General features: G+C 48.1%; 1 protein-coding gene across 1 annotated transcript in view; it reads right to left on the bottom strand.

Annotated features, from left to right (window-relative positions):
- The window catches only part of EIF4E1B (eukaryotic translation initiation factor 4E family member 1B), a 53,339-nt gene extending 45,187 nt beyond the window's left edge, over window positions 1–8,152 (bottom strand). Inside the window, exons 1-4 of the mRNA XM_078650616.1 lie at window positions 8,120–8,152; window positions 4,566–4,666; window positions 3,313–3,408; window positions 719–782 (exon numbers count right to left, since the gene is read on the bottom strand). Coding sequence (XP_078506742.1) covers window positions 719–782; window positions 3,313–3,408; window positions 4,566–4,666; window positions 8,120–8,137 — 279 coding nt within the window. The 5' untranslated portion in view covers window positions 8,138–8,152. The remainder of the gene's footprint in view (window positions 1–718; window positions 783–3,312; window positions 3,409–4,565; window positions 4,667–8,119) is intronic.
- Between the last annotated feature and the right edge of the window lie 16,199 nt (window positions 8,153–24,351).

A 24,351-nucleotide genomic window follows, 5' to 3' on the forward strand; every position in this document is an offset into this window, starting at 1 on the left:
ATTTGCCTGACCTGTGACTGACCCCAGGCACAGCTGGCCTTTTAGCTCTCGGAATTTCCCAGGGGTCACTCTGCAGAAACTGTCTGCCCCTTGTGTGTGGTTTGGACTGCATGACGAGCGCTGCTTCGCCAGTTGTAGGTGCTCCGTATCCTTGCTCCTGCAAGGCCGAGCCAGGAGAAGGCCATCAGGGGACGTATTACAAGAAGTTCCCCAGGGGAGCAATGGGCGTTTGCGCCTGCTTTGTGTGCCCCCGGGGCACTTTGGTATTATAGAAGGGGGCGCAGACGCTTGTGCATCCCCTTCTATAATACAGATAGCGCTGGTGCTCTTAAAGTGCCAGGGTTACCATCAGAGGGATTTTCCCTCATTTGCATAGGGGCTTGCCATATGCAAATGATGGATTTCCTTTGACTGTGCCGGCGCCATATTACAGACGAGGGGCACAGTCAAAGAAGCCCTCTGGAGGCGCAACTGCCATCTTAAAGGTGCCACTGTCTGTGTGCCTCCTGACAGCTGCCCTCTGCAGGGGGTAACGAACACCATGGACCCGCCAGACATCCCCTTGCAGGCTGGTGCACACGCACTGTGAAAATAGAGCCGCTGCTCTGAGTTTTCACATTCGCGGCTCCCTGGGGGCAGCGCATTCATCATAATAGGCGCAAACGATCACAATGTATAATACGGCCCCTGGGATCCAAGCCGCCCGAGCCAGGCTTACCTTGAAGATGGAGTAGTCGCAGCCGGACGTCAGCTTACTGGCCAACTGGATGTTGGTGTACAACCTATAGCCGGGTAAAAGCAAAGACCAGTAAATGAGATGTTCATGTTAGTAAGGATTCCGCGTGCTCATCCCCCGTCCCAACAACTGGTCTGTCATTCCTTGCCCCCTCCATCTCTGCACCATGGAGTCAGCGGCTGTCCAGCATCACAGAAGCCCCCACCAATGTAGAGCTGATAAAACTAGGTTTGGGCGAAGGGCTCATTACCATAGGATAGCCTCAGCCTTCCTGCCATTCACCAGTCCCTGCCTACTGCCCCATGGCCCACTGCCCCTCAACAAGCTAGAGCCATCAGCCACCCCTGCAAGTAGTCAGACCAACAGTAGCCCCTACCCCAGCCTTGCTGCAGATCATGGGTAGACTCTACAAGGCCTCTACCTACATTTTCTATTTGTTGAAGTTCTCTCACTAGATGGATCCTGTCGCCGGTTTAAATACCAACAGTCATCAGGTTAAAAGTGTCCAGAGTAAACCCCAAAGCAAGGCGTATCAAGTGTGGCATGATGAGCGAGGCCCATGGAGAGTCCGAAGACAGACCACCGATGGAGGAGGTGACCGTGTGGATTTCCAGTTTTGCAGCAGTCAGTCTTTCAGCCTGCATTTTCAGGGTCTCACTCAAGACTGAAAATGAGCTTGTTTGCTAGTTTAGAGTTTACTAAAAGTAGCTTAGGAGTTAGTTGCACATTTGACCAAACTTTGTGTCAGTGATTTATTTAAAGTCTCGTGTGAATTCTTAGTATTGTGTTTGAAGAATGATCTGGGTCACTGGAATTATAGTGAACGGTGGTGTCTTCCAAATAATTATATATTTACATAATTTGCCACAATCCATTTGCTGTCCAATTCACAGATTAACAAAAACGGGCCTCTGGGTCAAGCAAACTTTTTTTTTAAAAAAGTACAACATGTGGTGGCAGACTTCACAAGAACTTTTCACCTTCCAGGTGATTGCAGTATTCGAGAGTTAAACGGGTACTAATGATGTGAAACCTTTATCCCAGACTTAATTTGTGAAAATGATCAAAAATACTGCCACAGAGTGCACTGCATGACGCACACATACTTTGCCTTTTCTTGCCGCATAATTTAGTCATCCCTGCCACAATGTGCTCTCGCGCATTCCAGTGGCCATGAGAATGAGGCACTGGCCATTCTGCTCTTCAGCATTTACGGAGTAGGCTGCTCGTCAAGAGGATGCTATGGAAACCGGATGGGCCGCCATGACGCAGCCATGGAAGCCCCACAGCATCACTCTCGTTGCCGTCTCTGGAAGGGTCAGGCTGGTTTGATCATTTTTGACAGGCGGATTTTAGTTTCCAGTCCTTTCACAAGCATGGTTCGTCAGTTGATGCTTCGCTCCCGCCCCATAGCCTTCAGGGAGTCAGAAAAAGCTCACTGGTGCACAAACAGGAGTACGGCAGAGCGCAGGAGCCAGCAAGAGGAGATTTAAGACTGTTCTAAATGGTCCAGAGAAATGTAACCAAGGTTGGTTGTCAGAAAGGTGACATTTCGCAGTGTGGTGCATGGTGTACTTTGAAGATTTGGGTTTTGTGAGCCTGGCCACAAGAATTGCCTGGTACAGATTGAGATGGTTTGATTTGTTCAGATGCTCCATCCATCACCACCCCCTTTTGTACCGCTTTGTTCGCCATAAGTTGGCAGGGTATGCTCAGACGCGAGTCCCTTGCTCACTTTGCCACTGGATTCAAGCAAGCCGGGCTGAAGACGGCTGAAATGCCAGAAACCGATCCTTGGAAGCTTGTTTCCGGTCCAGGGAAGGCATGGCTTGGCAGTTCGGGCTGGACTGTTCCCATGAGGCACAGGGTCAGACTGATTTGCATATGGCCATGTCTGAACTGGGGTGGCAGAGTGGGCTAAAGAACGGTGATGGATTAAACCCAGATCTATTGACTGGGTGTGAGTGTTTGATTGGTTCTGATGCTCCGTCTATTACCACCCCCTTTTGTACCACTTTGTTCGCCATAAGTTGGCAGGGTATGCTCAGACGTGAGTCCCTTGCTCACTTTGCCACTGGATTCAAGCAAGCCAGGCTGAAGACGGCTGAAATGCCAGAAACCGGTCCTCGGAAGCTTGTTTCTGGTCCAGTGAAGGCATGGCTTGGCATTTCGGGCTGGACTGTTCCCATGAGGCACAGGGTCAGACTGATTAGCATATGGCCATGTCTGAACTGGGGTGGCAGAGTGGGCTAAAGAACGGTGATGGATTAAACCCAGATCTTTTGACTGGGTGTGAGTGTTTGATTGGTTCAGATGCTCCATCCATCACCACCCCCTTTTGTACAGATTGAGAACAGTCCTATTCCTGGAGCCTAGAGCAGCCCTCCCTGTGTCAGCGCCTTAACACCCCCAAAGCAACCCACCCCTTACCATCCTCCACCTCATTAACTACTGCTGTGCTACAGAGGCTTCGTCTCCTTCCGGTTCCCCACATGTCGAATTCTCAGCCATAGGCCGTCCAGAGGCTCCGCCCATGTCTGGCTCCCTCTCCACCTATCAGGGTGTGCAGTACTTACGCCCAGAAGTCCTCCACGGTGTCGAACGTGGTCAGCAGGCGCAGGTTGCCCTGCCAGGTTTTGCTTTTGTCGTTTTTGAAAAACCAGAGTGCCCACCTGTGGAGAGAAGGCAGAAGGTCTCAATGCCCAAAAGACCCCTCAGAATGGCTTGCAATATATATTTCATCTCACGCATTCCACATCTCGATGTGCAGTTCATCTGTTCAAATGCAGCCAGGGACAAATCAACCCTTTATCAGTGCTTTATCTTTAATATTTCAAATTGAACACTACTAGATTGGGCTTGAAAAATTAGCCATTTCTGTCAATACCACCCCCTTAGCAGGGGTGTAACAGCTCTTGCAGTGCAGGGGGGTCCCAACCCTTTACTAGGGTACATTCAGCCCAAGGCCAACTAATATCTGTGAGATGGGGAGACAGGGGCTCCTCCTTACATTCTGAAGGGGGGCCCCATCAGTTTGCCTTACACCACTCTCCCTTAGGGTAAATAGATGTCTGATTGCGACCTGGACAGGCTAGGAGTCTGTGCGGCCTGTGGCTGGAAGGTCCTGGTGCACAGCTGCCAAGGGGCTCCAAGACTGGTGTGACACCCAGGCCCGGCTTATTAGCCTTATGTCTCTTGCTTTCTGGGACTTTTAGTTTTGATATGGGGTTTATAAGCATTGGCAAATAAAAACATGTAAAGAACTGGTTGTTAAAATGCCAAGAATGTGTGAAAAGGTCACATCTGGCATGGGACCAGTTGTCAGCTGCATGTGTGCGCTCCCCAAATTTCCTACCCCCCTAAAAAAAGCCCCTTCAGGTTCTCACTGAATCTCAGCAGGCTAGCAGAATCTGCTTCTGGACTAAAGAAATGGAAACGTTGCCTACAAATCTCTGCCAGCAGTAAGCAGTCCGTTGTGATGTGACTGACCCTGTGTTTCTACAGGTGACGACTTGTTAGAAACACCTACTACCACCTCGGACACTACTCACGCTACCCCATAGCTGGGCCCTTGGGATTGGAGGGGGTAGCAATAGAGTGACAAGGCTGGGCTCGAGCTGGTATGCTGGGCTGCTGTACTAGTAAGCAAGTACCAGGGTGAATCCAGTAGGTACTGCGAGCTGGTTAAATGAATTCATGTACCCAAACGGGCTCCACCCAAGTAAGGTGGTCACACGATGGGTTGGAAAGACACCCAGAGATTGCTAGAGACTTAAATTTGCCATCTTTCCTTCACTTTATGTTTAACCCACCCAAGTAGACTCCATACCTGTTCTCCAGAGGGTGTTTACCCGGTTGGTCGATGGCCAAGGGGGGCTTCTCTACTTGCTTTTTCTTTTTCTCCTTTTTTGGGGCCAACAGAGTGTTGCGCTGTAAAGGACAAGAGAGGGAAGTCATCGACAAAGAGCACCCCACATTCCCACCCACCACAGGGCGAGATCAGAAACATCTCCCCCATTTGCTATCCGACCCTCTACTTACAAAAATCTAAAATATAGTTAATCACCGGAAGCAACACAATAACTTTGCATCTATTATAAAAATAGAAATTATCAAAATCAACCAAGTCTGATTAGTTTAACAATTCATAATCCTTTCCTTTTAGTTTTACCTCAACAGTTTTCATAATTGTAATAGTAGATGGTCATGTTAAAAGAGAAGCGTGGCTTAATGTTAGAGCGGCAGACCCTGATGCAGAGGTCTGGCCCGGGACCAGGGTTCAATTCCCGCCTTGGCGGGTCTTGGACTCAATTTCCAGGACCTGATAATTCTCGCCTCGATGCCTAGTCTAATCATGGGTCCCACTCTGACTCTGGGCAATAGCTTGCTTGATCTCCACAACGGCCCCAGCAGCGCTTGGATGCCTGGCTTCACCTTGGGGGTGCCCAGGAGTGGACATTTCACAGGAAAGCCAGGATGGGTTCCACAGCGGTATGAATACAGCGCTACGAGGCCTCCGGGTAGACGTGCGCTATATAAATACTATACATTTAAAACAATGCATGAGAATGTATGGACTGAGTAAGAGGGTGTTGAATCAATTACTTGTATACATTCATATGCCCTGGACAAACTCATTGCATATTCAGATTTTTTTTGTTGCAGATTTATATAGTGCCATCTCGATCCGAGGTTATTGTATTGAAGCGCTTTACATGAGCACCAGTTACGTTACACAACATTACACAAGGACACATTCATTGTTTTTTGGTAGGCACCGGTAGATAAGTGATTTGCCCAGAATCTCTGGAAGTGGAGTCAGCCCAGAGGCTCGAACCTTGGTTTCCCAGCTCCAAAGTCCGCAGTCTAGCCTGAGACCACATCCTCTCCCCCCTCTTTGTAATGACTGTATTGATCAGTGTCAAATATTCCAGTACAAGATCTGTTGCTGGGAACTTAACCCACACATCACCGAGTTTCAGTCTAAGAGGGTCATTTTCCAAAGTAAGATTGGCTATTTCCAAGTATTGACGACCATTCAAGCATGGGGCCGTTTGCATAAAATTATTTTATCAACTTGTGGGGTTCTTTTTACAAATGTATTCACACTTTTAACCAGTTACTCTCCTTAACATTTCCCACTGCTCATTCAAATTCAATGTTTCCAGAGCAGGAAAAAAGCATTGCTGCTTTGGGTTTCTTTTGACATTTTTTGCGCTTTCATTTTTAGCCAATATGTGACGTTTACTGACCGGGATGGGACTTTCTTCAACGTATAGCCTAACCTGAGGATTGCCCCTTGCTGCCAGCTGGTTTTCACCTTACCATACCAAACTCCAACCTCATCTGAGCGGTTGACCTACAAATGGGAAAGCTATTAAGCCTTCTGAAAAGACTAGTCTTTCTTGCACCACTCACTCCTGCAGGTTTTTTTCATTCATACTTAGTCTCTTTTCGCAGACTATTTCATCCTCTTCTGCCTTTACAACTTGCTCTGAGAGATTTATAAATAAGGCTCCCTGATTTCCATTTTTACAGATAAATACAGACATAAAATGTTTTCTGTCTGGATTTTTAAAAGTGGATCAATACAGAAAATTGTTCTTTTTAGTGACTGTGCGGTCTTTCATGAATTGTAGGTGGGCAGATGGACACCATGGGAAATTAAAAACTAGGATAACATTTCTTGAACTATAAGCATATGTCAACATACATTCATGGTATAATGCTAGTATTTACCAGTGGATGTATTGGTGTGTAATATTTGGCAGCTTAAATACCTAAAACCGGACAGACATCAAAGTATGTGTGCGTCTATCAGTTAAAAAGATATGGAAATGTACAGTTTTTCAACTTAATTTATACGCAAAAAACAAAATATGGATAAATACAGATAAAATGGCCAGAAAATAAATATGGATAAATACAGATGGAAATGGCCCAAAAATGAATACCATAAAAACAGGAGCCCTATATATAAAAGACACCCTGGCTCCCCAAAAGTAGTGTGTGTGGCGCTCACCACATACAAGTACTGACAAAAATTAAGCAGGGTGGAAGTTAAACATTTTTTATAGATTCCCAGGTTAGTCGGTCAGAATCAATTCAAGAGGACGAAAGGTGGAAGGTCTATGGGGAAAAGTAAAAGTAAGCACGCAACTTAGTAACCACCGGACCTACGGGCCTTAACTTCAAAGAGTAATTCGGCCTTTAGGAATAGTTTCTCAGAGCGAAACACGTGTCAGATGCTGCGCTTTCCATTTAACGAGATTTGCAGCCAAAATGTATTTTTTATTAATCGAAAAAACGGTTATGTATATGTATCAGTGAGTCAAACACGTTCCCAGTCTTAGCTGGGCCTCGCGTTCTAGGTGTTGCTCGGGTGGGGGTAATAACGGTCTGCTTGGTATAGTAAACATAACTGTTTAAATACACTTTAACAGTACCCGTGTTAGGAAAATTAGTCGTTTTAATTAAGCGGATGAGGGGGGGGGGGGGACAAGCCACACTAATGGAAAGGGCTGGATTTTTAAAGCTTGGCGAGATGAACGCCCTGCTGTTGGAAAAGAAACGACCCCAAGGCCGAAGAAGCGTTAGTGCGTCCTCGGGTTATCAGGTGACGTTTAATCGATGTTGCCCAGTGAACTGGACGCTATGGGCCCCTGAAACCAAGGGGCGCACAGCCCCCCACCAGCCATAACAGGAATATTCAATGGGTGGGGGATTCGTTTTCAAAGCACAAAAAGAGGCATTCGGCGCGAAAACCTACATTAACCTAGGAGCGCACAGCAAGGGCTCGGAGGCGGAGGGACCTCCAATTACAATTTAAACTTTATTCACGAGGGCCTCGTAGGGCCTGCTGCGGTTCACGCCGGTACTTTACTAGTTACGCCCCTGCAGCGCCGACATTTCTTTTTTTTTTTATTCGCGTTACTGAATTATTTCGTGCAAGTTACACAAGCACAAGGTAGCCGCGGAGCCCGGGCTCTGGTGGGCCTCGCACCGCACCTACATCAAACAGTGATACTGACCGGGCCCGGCCAGGAATTAAAAATCGTGGGCAGAAGAGAATACGTCTATGCAGGGATGAAATAAATGAATGCTATGACCTCAAGCGACTGTAGCATCGGCCCGAGGGTGGCGAAGAGGAATCCGGGCCACAGATGTGCAGGGTCACAGGGGGTGAGGGTAGTGAGAAAGAGGGCGTTTGCTGCGTGGACGCTCGCAGAGTTAGGGTAGAAGCAGTTTTTCCACAGCTGGGGGCTGGCAGCCAGCGCCTCGTCTCCGGTAATAAGCACTATACAAACATGAATGGAATACAATATTATTAAGGGCCCTCTTTCGCGGCGGCGAGACAGGCCTCCTCCACTGACGTGCGCTCACCAGCTCAGCTGAAGCCATTCTGCCAGAGCTAAGGTGAGTCCCGCCCTCCCCGGCCTGTATTTATAACGCAGCACACTTAAAGGGGCCCTGACCCTAATGGGCCTGATAGGATGTATCCTTCCACCAAGCAGGCCCTTGTTAAGGAACCTTCGCCTATCAGTCACGGAATGTTACGTTTCTGAAAGGGCAGTTGCTACTTTTGGCATCACCACAAAGAGCTAGTGATATACGTACAAGGTCTTAACATAAGCAATGCATCTGATCTGACACATACGTTGTGTTCCTCAACCCTCTCCACTTGACGTTTGGAGACACTGACGTGTTATGACCCCCACCCCTGGCATGTCCATACACACCAGCCCCGCAACTCTACAAGAGAACAAAATGTGTCCGAATGGGTAAGGTTGCCTGTGACTCACATCACGACTGGTGATTCGCCAGTTCCGTGTGTCTGGTAAACTAGTCAGTGCATTCTGGGAGTTGTAGTCCTTGGACAGTTGACGGGCGCTTATAATAATAAACTGTAATGGAAAGCCTGGGACTGGCGAAGATGTGCAAGTGGCACAGAATGGTCGGTGCTCACAGGGTACCTTTTCAGTACATTCCCCTGCCTCCTCTGTAAAGAAGACAGCGTCTCGCTCGCTCCCCATCCAGCGCCCCTTCTTTCACTAAAAGAACAACTTCCTGAGTGTTCATGGCGCCGGCCGTCACATCCCAATCTTAATCTGAACCCAGGCCCTCAAACGGGGGTCGCCCGAGTGCTGCGAGAGAGTGAAGTGTGTGTCGATCCCGCCTTCCCCCTGATAAGGCCCTGATTCTGAGTGCGTAGCTAAATTCCAGACATATAGGTTGTGCCGCAGACACCGCACTCAGGGCCGGCGCTAGGCATGGGCAGTATGGGCAGCTGCCCAGGGCCTCGCGCTCAGCTCAAAAACATGGGGCCTCGCTGGGGCCTCGCTTCGGCCTCGCTTCGACGTGAAAGGCTTCATTAAAGTCAGGCCACCTGCTCCTCCGGGGCCCCCTCCCCTCCGATCACTGCAATTTTACATGTAGCTAATGAGGTGCCAAAGGCGTGGTGTCAGCCCTGGGATAACGGGCATGGGGGATGGAAAGAATGGCCGGGGGGGGGGGGGGGGGGGGGGGGGGATCTTGGGACAGCAGGGAAGACTATTGTGTGTGAGCAGGTCAAGGGCGGGGCTGTGCTCTGTTGAAAAGGTACCATTTGCGTTACCACGCAACAAATGGCCCTTTTGTTTTCAGGATCGGCTGAAAAGTAATAGGTGAGGAGGGGCGGCAAAGTAGAAGAGGGAGAAGCTGTGGCTTAGCAAAGTTTATAGTCAAAGCCACACACCTCTTCTAAGCCCTGGGGAGGTGGTCCCCACTTCCCTGGGCTTCCATGCTTTGGATCATGGCCCAAGTGTGGGGCCCCCTTCTCTCGGCCTCACATCCCTTATCCAGCGCAAAGAGGCCCAGGGTAGGAGAGGTCCCTTGTGCCATGCAGCAATGGATCAGACCTCTAGGCCCAAGTGTGGGGCCCCCTGCCCTGGGACATACAGTCGTTATTCAGAATGGTGACACCCAGGGTAGGGCCCCCCACCCCATCTCCTGACCTTTGTAGCACTAAAGTATGGCTCTGAAGCCCATGGGACTAAACACTTTCCCCTGGGCTTTGTGCGCATTGAGCAGCTTAATAGAACTGAGGAACTAGGTTAGAGTCCCAGCGTCTGCTGAACATCCTGTGATTCTGGGCATATATCTATTTGCACATGCCCCTAAAAAATGAAAATATCCTTTTGTAAGGTAACTGGTGATCATGTAAAGCTCTCTAATGCCTTAGAGCTGATTTCACATAATATGAAACTGCAAATCCCCTCACGTTCTGGAACTGTGAGTCATGCCTGACTTTACTGCCACAGTCCATGTAACACAGCAGAGTTTTACATTTGTGGGTGCATTTGCTGTGGGGGCCGTCCAGAGAATTTTCACATGCGCTGGAAATAGGGGTGAGTATGGTGCTATAGCACCCCATAAATAACCCTTCTGTTGTTCCAAAGGTAAAGGAGCAATGAAGATGCTTTAGAATTATTGATTTTATGTTGTCACATGTGTTGTGTGTGTTGGTTGACATCTGGGTCTGTGCTGTACCCTGCGCTTTAGAACAACTAAGTAAATGTTTGGGCGGTGGCACCAGGACCGAGGGCGTGAAGGACCCACTGCACATTATTTATGGTCGTCTTTTACTACCCAACCATGGGGCGGGGAACACTTTTCTTTGCTTTCGTTATGGCCCATCGAAGAATCACTGCACCACTGTGAGTGAGCAAGTGATGGATGGAGGGTAGCATGAGCTAGAGGAGGATGACGTAAGGAGAAGAGAAAGTGTGGTCAGACCAGGGCATCTTGAGGAAGAGAAGAGCGGAATGTGATAGAGAGAGAGATATTGGAGAAAGCCAGTAAGGAGGAAGTGAGAAGAGAAAGTCCAGGAAAGTAATCATGTGGATGAAATGGGGAGAAAGAGTGCTGGAAAGAGAGGGCATTTAGGCAAATAAAAGGGGGAAAGGCTACTAAGGGGAAGTGAGGGCGGATATTGAGATTAAGGGAGAAGAGGGTGTGAGAAGAGAAAGCTATTTGGGGAAGGTTGAGCCAGAGGAAAATGTGAAGGGAGAAAACTAATAGGGGATCTGATGGAAGAAAACGTGAGAGGGAGAAAACTGATGAAGAAAAGAAAGTGACTGAGAGGTAATATGAGAGGAGAAAGTGAAGTAAAAACAAGGGTAACAAATAACAAGCATTGGTCGTGCGGCCGTTAAAGTAACGCGGCTTGCACTGGCTTCAAGTGGAGGAAAGGGTAGATTTCAAGGCACTTTACTTGGCGCATAGGGGAATCAACTATAATGGACCCTCCTCGATAGTGGCTCTTCTGATACCTTACACTCCTAGCAGTACCGTAACATCCTCCAATGCTTGATTGCTAAAGGTACAAATGATCAGATTGGGGGTTGTATCCTTCTCGCATTTGACCCCTATGCTTTGGAATGCTATGCCCACTGAGCTCAGAAACTAAATGAACAAGACCCGACTAAAAAAAATCCTTAAAACATGGCTTTACCCCCACTTGCTCTAGACATGTACCGCCTCCCGCTAGTGTACACAGTGATCCACTCACGCAGCACGGGGAAGCCCTCAGGCGGCTATCTGCTTTATAAATCTGCATAGAATAAATCTACATAGCATAACTTGAGGAGCACTGTTACAGGGTGGTAGTGAGGGAATTCATAGCGAAGGAGCTCATTGGCGAGTCGACCAACTAACATTGTCGCACCGACGGCCACCAGCACTAACGCCGGCATTAGATGTCCCAAATTAGAGGGGCCTCACATCTTCCCTTTCGCCCAGGGCCCCAAAAGTCCTAGGACCGGCCCTGACCGCACTCCTTGTATTTTCTTCAGGTGCGTTTAAGCAGCTCAAACCTGACGACATTTACAGAATAAGAAAGCTCGGCATATTCTGATATGTGTGGGATTTGAAGAGGAAGGCATACATTCAGCATGTGATGTACTTGGAATATGAGTTGTTTACTGCACCTGGTAAAAAGAAACTCCACTGGGCCTAATAATGGGTTTCACCACGTGGGGCAACTAACCAACTCTCTCATAGTCCATATGTTATTGGGACCTAATGAGTTTGTGTCTAGACAGAACGCCAAGACTGGCTGAAGATATTACCCGTGACGTCATTTACCTGTTGTAATACTACTACCTACTTACCTCATCGATAAGGTGATCAGATGACGCCATGTCACCAAGGAGGCAGAGTTAACATCTTGTACTTTCTAGTTATTGGACCCAGGCGTGTCCGTTTAGTTAGATAAACTGAAGCGAACTAAGACTACTACTCCCAGAATGCATTATGAGGAGAGTAGACTTCCCTTGGCAAGATGCTCTCCCTGGCCGCTGCTCTAAGCGGAAACCAGAGGCCCAGGTGGGCATGGGGCGGGGTAGCAGTGGGCAGAGGATGAATATAGAGATCGAAGTTGGGAAGTAAAAAAATAAATAAATAAGAGCGAAAAATAACAGAAAGCAGGAGAGATGAAAGAGAGTAAACAAAGGGGAGGAAAAGAGGAGAGGTAATTACAATTAGGGCAAAAAGGATTGATTGCGAGGAAGAGAAAAGGGGGAGATAGAGGAAGGCGTTGAAAAGGAAGATGGAGCAAATTCTACCTTTCGTGACGTCACCTCCTGTCGTGACGTCAGCGTCCCCCCACTTCTTTTTTAGGACTTGTGCCCTGCTTAGTAGGGGAGCATAATGAAGAGGAGAAGCAATATATATATAAGAGAATGAAAACCAAAGGGGGAGGGAGCGATTGGAGGAGTGGGTAGCGAATCAGCAATTACAGTTCCACTGACAGATAGTTTGGTAGTCTGCACAGACCAACATGATGCATGTGCACAGGGCTCGAGTCGGGGTACCACGCGGGTGGACGCGTCCCCCCACTTATTTTACCAGGGGGACGCCGTCCCCCCCTGCCAAACAGCTGGATTTCACTCTTTGGCCTCTCTGGGACGAGGAGCTCGGCACCTTTCGTGACGCCACTTTCTGTCGTGACGTCACTTCCGGTGAGAGCGTCCCCCCACTTCTTTTTTTACGACTTGTGCCCTGCATGTGCATCAGAGACAAATGTAATGTCATTCTTTACCATCGGTCAGTGGGGAGGTCCAACTCTATCAGTAACCCAGTTCACTGCCTCGCCTTCAAAAATTCAGAGTGAGTGAGTCAGTGAAGGCCCGACAACCAGTGCTTAATTTGTACGCCGGGGCTCTCGTCAGAAGGCCACTGCAGCTTACACCACCCGTTGCCCCTGCCATGCTGCAGATGATAGTAACAACACAATTACTAACCATCACACTCCTGCAAGTGTGACAATTGGACTATTTCAGGCCCCCAACGCTATAAGAAAGACTTGGGAAGCATGTAATAATAATTTTTAATGTAGCTTGAAATAATAATTAACTGTTGTTGTGGTCATCTCTAAATTAGCCAGACAGCGCCACCTTGTGGCAGACAGTCTAGAACCGATGTTGACAATGAAGTGCCTGTGCCGAGCACCAGAAACCACCGGCTCAAATTAAGCACTGGCTAAGCTTCACTCAGGCCACAAGTCGGCCTTGGCTCAGTTCTTCTCCGACAACACAGTCAAGTCATTTCAGAGCTGAGTCGAGTATCGAGGATACCACCGCCTCTGCACCCTCACTACTGCAGATTTAGAAAGGTAGAAATGTAGTGAGTTTCCTGGTTAAAGTTCAGCTGGCAAGTATATTGTACCTGAGCATAAATCAGGTGCAAAATGCCTTCTTCCTAAATTGTAATTGTAATTTAAATGCAGAACAAGCATCTAAAGTTACTTCAAAGGACTAGAAGAGCACTCTGCCCATCCATCTCATCAGGGTCGGCCTGGGTATGCTAGATGGGCCGGTCTGAAACCTTAGGGTGTGGGCTAGTTCTTTGATCTGCTGGGCCAGTGTTTGCTGTTGATTTCCCCGATGGTAAAACAAATGTTGCCTGCAGTACGCTCAAATCTCTGTATTCTTCCATACCTTGCAAAGCACTTATACAGGATGTCTTTAAAAGTTCAAACTACCCCAGTTTGCAGACATGGGCCAATATTTAGGTCAAAGCCTACCAGACAGCTCAGCTGTCTGGTTTCCAAACATCTTGAAGGCATGTTGAAGGTTTTCCTAGAAATGCATTCCGTCCATTGCTTACCACAGGCTTTGCGTTTTGTAATTCAAACTTGCTTTCTACTTTCTGACTTCATTTGTTTTAGTCTGTTTAGCTTGAGATGGTCCCTCCTGTGGAGCACAGCCTATTTACTGTTTTCTTCCATGGATTGCTTTCTGTAAAATATTGTTCTTATCTTGTCACATTTGCAGTGCATTCATAGACAGAGGTCAAATGTTGGTGTATATCTTCTGGGGGAGTTTGGTGTTTACTTTACTTTCTCTGACTTCAAAGTGAGAGTATGTATGTGACAATCTTGATGGGTACCCATATGAGGAGAGGTTGTAGGATGTTATTTAAATTTCTGTAAATCAACTGGGCAAATATTTCATAATATATCCAAATTAAGAATGCTCAAATGAAGCACATTTTTAGTAATTCTGAAGTGTGGTGGAAACAAATATTTGAATATGATCAAAACAAATCAATACACTATTTTCACACATTATCAATTGTGTGCTGTATAGTTTTATCCGTAAAACTGTATGTCTGTGCAAAGGTAATGGTCATTTCAATTGAAAATGTGTTATCTGTAATGGCAGTGTTCTACCATGCCATGCATACCCCACTCTACGCAACTCCACTGTACGACACTCTACTCCACTCTACCCCAGTCCACTCGACAGCATTCTACTCCATGACATACTACAACTCTCTACTCCCCTCTATGCACCCCTCTCTATCCCACTCAACTCCACTGCACTCTACCCCATTCTAATCTACACCACTCCACTCTATGCCACTCCACTCTACACCACTGCACTCAAAGACACATCACACAATACTCAATGCCACTCCACTCCAATCTACACCCCTCCACTTTACTCCACTCAATTCTACCCACTATACTTCACTCTCCATCCACCAATCCACTCTGACACTTTACTCCACTCTACACTATTCCACTCCACTCTACAGCACTAAACTCTGCTCCACTCTACAGCACTTTATTCTACACCACTCTGTGCCCCTCCACTCTACTTCACTCCTTTCTATTCCACTTTATACCACTCCGCTCAATGCCACTCTATATCCACTCCATTAGCAGACACTCCACTCCACGGCCCTCCACTCAACACCTCACGCTCTACGACACAACACTTTACAACACTACACCTCCTGCCACGCCACACCACTCTACACCACTCTATGCCACTCAGCCACTCCACTCTATGACACTCTACTCTGCGCCATTCTACTCTACTCCACTCTACACCACTCCACTCTACTCTACTTTACACCACTGCAGTTTACTTTTCTCCACTTTTTGGAAACAAAAATATCAAAGGACAAAATATCGGGTCAAGAATATCGAGGACAAAAATATCATGAAGGTAAGTTTCTATAGGCAATCAAAGATTTACTGTATATAACTTCACATATATGTACCATGACAATATACATATCTTCAGGGTATGAAGATGTGGAGTTAAGAATAGTAAATCTATAATTACCTATTTCCACTTACTTTCTTGATATATTTGTCCTCCATATGTTTGACACAATATTCGGTCCACACAATATTTTTGTTTCCGATATTCTGTCAGTGATCCTATTATATGCCATTCCACTCTACGCCACACTATGACCCTCTGCGCAACTCTATGTCACTTAACTCTAGGCCACACTACTTCACTCTATGCCACTCAACTGTACGTCAATTCTCTCTACAACACTTCACTCTATGACCCCCCACTCCACATTACTCTTCTCAATTACACTTCACGACACTGCACGACACCCTAAGACACTCTATGCCACTCTACGAGACTCCAGTCTAGACTACTTTACTCCACTCTTTGCCACTTCACACTCCACCCCTTCAGTCTGACACTTTACTCCACTCTACTCAACTCCATGGCACTCCACTCCACTTTACTGCCCTCTATTCTGTGTCAGTCTAAGCCTCTCCATTCTACGTCACTCCACTCTATGCCACTCAGCTCCACTCTGTGCCACTCTGCGACATTCCCCTCTACGGCACTACACTCCATGATACTCTACGCCCCTCAATTCCATGCATCTCCACTCTACGACATGCCACTGTATGACATTCCAGTGTATTTCATGCTACTCTACGACATGCCACTCCACTCCAATGTACAACACTCTACTCTATGCCACGCCACTCTAGACCACACTATGACACTCCACACTACTATGACATGCCACTCTATGAAATGCCACTATACAACACGTCACTCCACTCTACACCGCTCCACTCCACTGTATGACACTCTACCCACTCTATGCAACTCAATTCTAGGCCACATTACTCCACTTTCCGACACTACATACTATGACACTCTACTGTATGAGACTCTCTGCCATGCCACGGTTCGACCCTTCACTCTATGACCCTCCTTGATACTCTACAACACTCTATTTCACTCGACAACAGTCTACTCTATGCAACTCTGCTCCGAGCTACTCCATGTCACTCCACGACCACCCACGACACTCTTTGCCACTGTACAGCACTCCACTCTATGACACTCTATGCCACTTTACTCACCTCTATGCCACTCCACTCTATGCTACTTTAGTTCACTCTGCTCTGTGCCACTTTACTCTACAACACTTTATGACACTTTATTCCATTTTATGCTTCGCCACTCTATGCCCCTCCACTCTACATCACTCCACTCTATGACACTCTACGCCATCCATGCCTCTATACTCTACTCTGTGCTACTCCACCCCATTCCACAACACTCCACACTACTCCCCTCCTCTCTGTACCCTTCCATTCTATGCCACATCTACTCCATTCTAAAGCTCCCCACTATATTCGACTCTACAACATTCATCTCCACTCTACACCACTCCATTATACTGTACTTTACGCCATGCCACTCTACACCCCCCACCCTATGACACTCTATCCCTCTCCACGCCCCTCAACTCTACAACACTCTACTCCACAACACTTTATTGCCCTCTACTTCACTCTTTGCCTGTCCACTCTATGCCGCTCCACTCTATGCCCCTTCATTCTTGGCCCCTCCACTCTGCGCCAATCTACCCTACACCATTCTACTTTACTGTAATCCACAACAATCCACTTTACAACACTCCACTCAACTCTACATCACTTCACTCTATGCCACTACACTCCATGCCACACCACTCTCCTCTACGTCACAAACTTTTAGCCATGCTGAACATCAGCCATGCTCGTGTACAATATGGACTAAAAACATTGTTGAAAACAATAGCTTTTGCATAGGCGAGACCTTTTGGCTTTACCAGTGTTTGTTTTACAATCTAACTTACTAATGCGGGTTACTTTTATTTTTGTGCTTGGGCCTATTTCCTGCCCCAGATCAAGCTCTGTGGCCCTTTGATCTCACTGCTTTGATAGTGTATTTAACAGTCTTCATTAAGGTGGTGAGCTGCTCCTAGAATAGTTATGCTTGTTGAGCCAGAGGTAGCACTGAGTTTAACATATAACTCAAATGATCTGGCTTACTTATACCTGGCTGTGTGTTGTAGAAACAACAAAGTGTCCTTTTTAGGTTTCGCCTGTCGAAAGCTGCGCACCGCGCAGCTTTTCGGCGCAGGCGAAATCTTATGTCAACAGTATGTGGCTTGGTCACCGCCCCTCTGTTCCATTGGCTAGCTCCATAAATGGAGGCTAGCCATTGGAACAGAGATCTGTCCGTCATAGCCGGAGCAGATTCGTGGGCGTTCCCGAGAATTTTAGGCATTTGCCCACGTCATGCGGTGGTTTTTTGGGTCATTCCTCGAGGCCGACCGCCGCCGGAAGAAGTCCTGGAGAGTGCTCCCGTCCCCTCCCGCTGTCCGTTTGCCCGTTTACCTCTCCCGCTGTCCGTGTGCCCGATGTTAACGACCCCGGAGGTGACAAGAAGCACATTCAAGCCCACTTTACGTTACTTCGGTTTATGTATACATGGGACAAAGGGCGCGCCAGCAACCTGCAAAGCCTGACCCCTGTTCCAGGTCAGCCAGGACCATTAATTCCGAAACTAACCTTCAAGAACAAGCCTTTAAGGGTTAAACCAAGGAAATGCTGTGCGCGTGCGGGGTCTGAGTTCAATTCAGAATAGAAACATGCTGTATTGTAGGTCGACGAGATGGACTGTTGTTTATTTATTTATTGTGTTATGTATAGTGTGACCCACTTTAGTGCATTTCTGGGGTGTGAACCACAGCATCCTAAAAGTGAGGCTCCGGTACCGCGGTTTTTTCACGCTGTGCTTGTGGCGGGAGAGGAGAAACAGTAGCCGGGCCACCAGAAATGGCTGATCAAGGGCCACTGACAAATGAAGCCAACTGGCTACGCTGCGGCTTCACTCGATGCTTTTAAAATGCCCTAGAGGCCGAGCCGCAGGAATTACTGCTGCAATCGAAATTACAAAGCCACGGGAAAACGAAAACAAATTATTTTTGATGATGCGATCAAAGTGAATCACGGGTCAGTGTGGCATCGCAGGAATTACTGCTGCAATTGAAATTACAAAGCCACGGGAAAACGATATTTTTGATGATGCGATCAAAGTGAATTACGGGTCAGTGTGGCATCGTCTTTCACATTTTACCTCTGAAAAGGGAGTACGCACTTTTTTTAAGTTCACTGTATGCGGGGCCGAAGCTTTGGGAGCGACAGATCAGAGGGGATACTGTTCAAGCATTTGAGGGCATGGCTTTGCGTTGAAGCGCAGTAGAGCCCTTTTATGTACACTTCCCAAGCTATCTCCCAGAGTCGAATAGCTTGTTGAAACGATGCACTCCCCAAATAACCCCGAGATGGTTTCAGTTGTCCTGCTTAGCGCTGGGATGCCTCCGGGTAGCCATGCGCTTTACAAGCTTTTAATTCATTCATTCATTCATTCCGCAGAAAACATGCCCATGTGAACACAGTACTCCTAATAGCCTTCATTCTGCACCCCCCAAATACGTTTTAAACCCACACTATATTGACTGAGTCCAACTCAGGCAATAAACCGCCCCGCAGGAAAGAATTAATTTCATGTCTTTGATTTATCACTGCTAGGACAAGACTAGAAGCATTACGCAAACTATTCGGGAATCCGTCTGCCCCCTGAAATGACTGCTGCTGAAAAGTAGTACTCGATCTGAATACTTATTTAAGACTCTTCTATGCTGCTCTTAACCCCAGTCCATTCACGAGTTCGTGAAGAGCGTCACTTGCCCACATAGAAAGCGACAGTTCCCTCTTTCAGCGTGAGCATCAGGCTGCACTCTGTGGGGTGCTTTAACGTGGGGGTCCGTTGTATCTGAAACCCACTTTTAAACGAAACGCTGCTGGTTATGCAGCAGATGGCAAACAGCAGCCATGTGCCGATGGAAAAGGCAGGCATATCAAGGTTCTCGTCTACAGGCAATACTGCTCCTGGCTGGAAGCATGTAAAGCGCCTATGGCTTTGGGAAGTAGTCACTAGGTGTTAACATTCGCACTTTCGTTAGATGGATATGGATTGTTACTACACTAAAAGCGGGGGGAGAGGGGAGGGGGGCCGGTGGAGGACGACTGCTGCAGGGCCTTTTTTTAGGTGCAACTTTAAGTACCCATCTTTTAAAATTAGAGCTGTCTGGAAAGTGCCAAAACCAGTTCAACAGCTGTCCAAAGACCCACTCAAGGTAAGCTTGGCTAAAACGGTGAACGTACTTCCGCTATTTATTAGCATAACCTAACCTTCACAAGGTAGGAGAAAAATATTTTCTCAAGATTTAACAAAATACGTGACACTGCCTGGTGCTCGCTGCTGGCACAAACGTACTGGTCCTCCTCCCAGCCCCCCTCTTCCGGCCCCACTGCTGGACTCTCCCATCCTGGGGCTCCGCCTCCATGGAATTCTTTTGTGGGTGGTGGGGGGGGGGGATGGGAGGGGGCTAGGAATTAGGAATGCTCAGCTTGTTGGGTTTAAAGGCCCTGAGCAGGGGGGATGGGCTGGAAGCAATCTGAAAAGATAGCAAGGGGGTTGGGGGTGGGTACACAGGGGTTAAATCAACCTGGTGGTCTGTTCTGGAAGGACGGAGAGCCCTGGTGGCAAAAGAGAAGACAGTTCATGCACGTGATGCGTGGGCTACATACACAAGCGGTAATGTTTAGGATTATAAATCGTCCACATGGGCTGTCAAAAAGTGTCCCAGCTGTGCCCATGCTTCTAACAACGTCACGTTAAACCATCATACCTCTACCCGCCCTTTCAGGAGTTCATGGGCACCCGCTGTCAGGAGGGCATCTCCCGATTTCCCTATAGCACCCATAAAATGTTTATGTGTGCTGCACAGTATCATATTTATTGATTTAGACGGCTGTCAATCACATTAAAACTGCGTCGAAGGCTTTACTCACAGATGTGCATGTTCAATCGAGGTGGAAAGGGTCCTATTTTGGGAGAACACGTGCTGTTTGCAGAGGTAGTCATTCTAAAATACTCGAAAAGCAGAGACGCGCATAACAGATTAATGGTGATAGTAAACTGCAGAGCCCGGAGTTAATTGACCAGGCCCATGTGGAGAGGAGTTATTAGCTAAACTTTTGTCATCCACCTCGCTGCGATGAACATATGAGCCGGCTCTGCAGAGATCATCGCCCTTCCTTTTGCACCCTCAGCCCAGAAACAAAAAACTGCCTTGAAACCCGCTGATTTCTAATCTCACCGTTCCACAAATCAACCTTGTGATCTTGGTAACGGGTTCTCCTCACGCTTTAATGTGATTTACTGAGTTAAGCGCCCGCTGCCGAGGTGCGTGGGTAACGTGTAACTAGTAGGTCACTGGTTCGGTCGGGCAGATGAATAAATGACGTGCTTTTTAAGTGGCACTACGAACAAAAACTATGTTACTCCAAGCGCTGTGAAATGCACAGAATCTTATCTGCCTCACCGTCCCTCTATTTACATGTTGTGGAAAAATAAGAAGCGTTTAGAATCTGAGCGCAAAGTAAAATAAAATAAAATAAAATGGGCTTCTCCAAAATGGTTTCCACTCCCTTGGGCAACCTTATACACTCGTTCGCCATTCCTATATACTCAGTATGTAAAACTGAAAGACAAATCCAGCGAGCGGACACAGCAGGAAATTCTATTCACGTGATAAATCGAGCATTTCTAGTCACACCGAGGCGTCAAGTTACCTGCGCGGTGCACATTTACCGACTCCGACTCTGAGGCTTTGGTGTGGGGGCCGGGGGTAAGGAATAATATTTGGGGGGGGGTTGCCTCTTGGCGTCTGGGGAAAGCGGTCCGCTCACGTGCGCTTTGCTATTGTGTGGGGCGTTGAAATCATTCCATTTAACACGCCCCAGAAATAAAAGCCATTTTACACATTGCCCATTGGCACATTAAAAGGTAAAAACTGCCGGGTCCTGATTGAAACACTTTGTACAGGTGAGATGTTTATGAGGGGCGAAAGAAGGAACACCACTCACGAATCCACAAGGCGAAAAAAAAAACGGAATGTCACTCCAGAGCTTCCAGCGGAGGAGAACGTCATCCGCACCCCTCCTTCCAGCTCCTACTGTACGCTCAAGTGGCAGCACTTTGTAGCGCTGGGCGTTATTGTCGATTCTGTTTCTTAACACTTCCAACCCGGACCGCGATTGGCCCGGATCACACAATGTGGTCAGGGGAGACGATGGGATTTGAAACTACGTTTTATTGCTCCGCAGTCATTAACAGGGCCACCAGACCGTAACCCACCACCACATGCCACCCCCACCGCCTGTACGCAGCCGAGGCCACGCCCATCTAGCGAGCTCCTTTGTGTCCACCCCCGTCAGTGACTCGGATCTCCAGTGGATCTCCAGTTCTTTGCAGCCTGCACTTATGAGTTTGGGAGGATTGTTTAGTGCCGGCAGAGAGTAGGCAGGGGCACCAAAACTGCCCTGTGTACACTAAATGCATCAGAGTCAGTTGTCAGAATGCACCTTTAATGTTGTATCTAATCGTTAGTCTGTAATAAGGAGAACCTTGGAGAATTGATGCCTGTTGGTACAAGGTTGAATAAAATCGACAATTATCCATTTGCAAGTTCTATTTTAGGGCGGTGTGCTGGTTCGGAGATTGTTAAAATGGGCTGGGTGTTTATGAACAGATTGTTTTTCTTTTTTTTTTTGTTCTTTTTTTTTTGTAGGACCTGCATGGGGTATTGTGGCTGGCACTTTCTAGTAGCGTGATACCCTCACCCGTGTCTCTTTCCCTCCTTTGTCGCACACGCTCTGTCCCCCCACCACTTTTTAATATCCATCCTAGCTTTCTCAGTGTCTCTTCACTTCTTGATCGCTCTGTCTCTTTCTATCTCTGCTCTCTCTCTCTTCTCCCCCTTCCTCCATGCCTCTCCCCCTCGTGATTGCATTAATTTTAATGCTCCCTCTTCCAAAATCCATTCTACCTCTTTACTCCGCTACCTCTTTGCACACAATCTCACTCTCACTGTTGCTGCTTCTTCCGTCTCCCACCTTTTCCCCTCACTGTTACGCACCCGCTGTCTCCTTCACAGACACCCACACATACACACCGGTTCTATCGCACTATATCTCCCTCTCGCTCGGGATGCCCCTTCGCCCTGTTGCTGCTACCTGTGTTCACACGTAGAAAGGCTGGTGTGCTTACAAGCCCTCGGCGACCCCCTCTCAGCTGGTCTGTGACCGAGCACGAGGACAAACTGCAGCTCACAGCCCACCCCTCAGGGGCTGCACCACGGTGCATTCAGTGGAATATACCGGATAAAAAGCTGAATCATGCTGTGGGGCCAGCGTGTGTTGTGTCGTCCCAGCCGTGGTCCGTGCAGTGCTTGTGGTGTAACGGAAAGTGCTGCTGGTGAATCGGAGCTCAGCTGTCTCCTCTCAGGGAAGCCCCTCTCAGGGGCACCCCTCAGGGCCGCCCCTCTCTGCGGCTCCCCTCAGGGCTGCCCCTCTCCGTGGCCATTGTCTGGGTGTGTGTGTGTGTGTGGCTCTGGGTGTGTGTGTGTGTGGCTCTGGGTGTGTGTGTGTGTGGCTCTGGGTGTGTGTGTGTGTGTGTGTGTGTGGCTCTGGGTGTGTGTGTGTGGCTCTGGGTGTGTGTGTTGCTCTGTGTGTGTGTGTGTGTGTGTGGCTCTGGGTGTGTGTGTGTGTGTGGCTCTGGGTGTGTGTGTGTGTGGCTCTGGGTGTGTGTGGCTCTGGGTGTGTGTGTGTGGCTCTGGGTGTGTGTGTGCATGTGGCTCTGGGTGTGTGTGTGTGTGTGTGGCTCTGGGTGTGTGTGTGTGTGTGGCTCTGGGTGTGTGTGTGTCTCTGGGTGTGTGTGTGTGTGTGGCTCTGGGTATGTGTGTGGCTGGCTCTGGGTGTGTGTGTGTGTGGCTCTGGGTGTGTGTGGCTGGCTCTGGGTGTGTGTGTGTGGCTGGCTCTGGGTGTGTGTGTGTGTGTCTCTGGGAGTGTGTGTGTGTGTGTGGCTCTGGGTGTGTGTGTGTGTGTGGCTCTGGGTGTGTGTGTGTGTGGCTCTGGGTGTGTGTGTGTGTGGCTGGCTCTGGGTGTGTGTGTTTGGCTGGCTCTGGGTGTGTGTGTGTGTGTGGCTCTGGGTGTGTGTGTGGTTGTAATTGCTGTCTGCTGAGCTCGTCCGTAGGGTACAATAGGTCTCACATTTGCGAGAGATTAAGCTAATGGCAATGTAAATGACAATGCCATTTATTTATCTGTTTTCAAAACCAACACATAAATACAAATTTTGTCATTTACAATGCCAATAGCTCTGTGGGAGGGCAAGTTTGCTGAACAGGCGTGGAGGCTTAAGTAAGGGTTTAAAGGATGATTTATTAGACAAAGTAAGAGATGTGGATTGGTGAGATACAGTTACTGGATGATTTTCCTCTTCATCCGATGAATCCCGTGAGCTGGAATGGTCTGGTGAGGATAAAGGTGAGGTTCTCCGTTCTGGTTGTCCTTGACCGTGGTGGTTACCCCGGAGGCTCATAGGAGGATAAAGAGAGGAAAAAGGAGCCGTCAGAATGTTATATGGCACTATTTTAAGGGTATACTCCCATCACCACACCTTGATGCACTAGATTTATTACGGTGCCTCGTGAGTTCCAACAGCCAAGGATGGAAAGGAGGAAGAATGAAATCGGGGAAATGAAAAACGATAAATCTCCTTTGGAGGAGTTGAATTTAAGTGCCTAAGTTGAGAAAAGAAATGGTGCACACTCGTTCAAACATAAGGGTTCTTTGGGCGTATCTGGTCACAAAAAGGGAATTAACGCTGTTGCCCCTCTGTTATACGCTTTTGTCCCGCTGTCCCGATATTCCCCACCCACTTCTTCTCCCACCCTCACTCTCTCAATTCTCAATTATAACCCCGAGCCACAAACACTCACCTGGCTCCGCCGTAACTCTCCTGAGTCACGGCCGCTCCCCAGCCACCTCCGGACACCACCAGTCCTCGGTATTCTCCGCCGGCGTCCAGGTCTTCTCGGTGTCAGGTCCCGCGTCTTCT

Source organism: Lissotriton helveticus, chromosome 7 (genome assembly GCF_964261635.1).
Source record: "Lissotriton helveticus chromosome 7, aLisHel1.1, whole genome shotgun sequence".
NCBI lineage: Eukaryota > Metazoa > Chordata > Amphibia > Caudata > Salamandridae > Lissotriton > Lissotriton helveticus.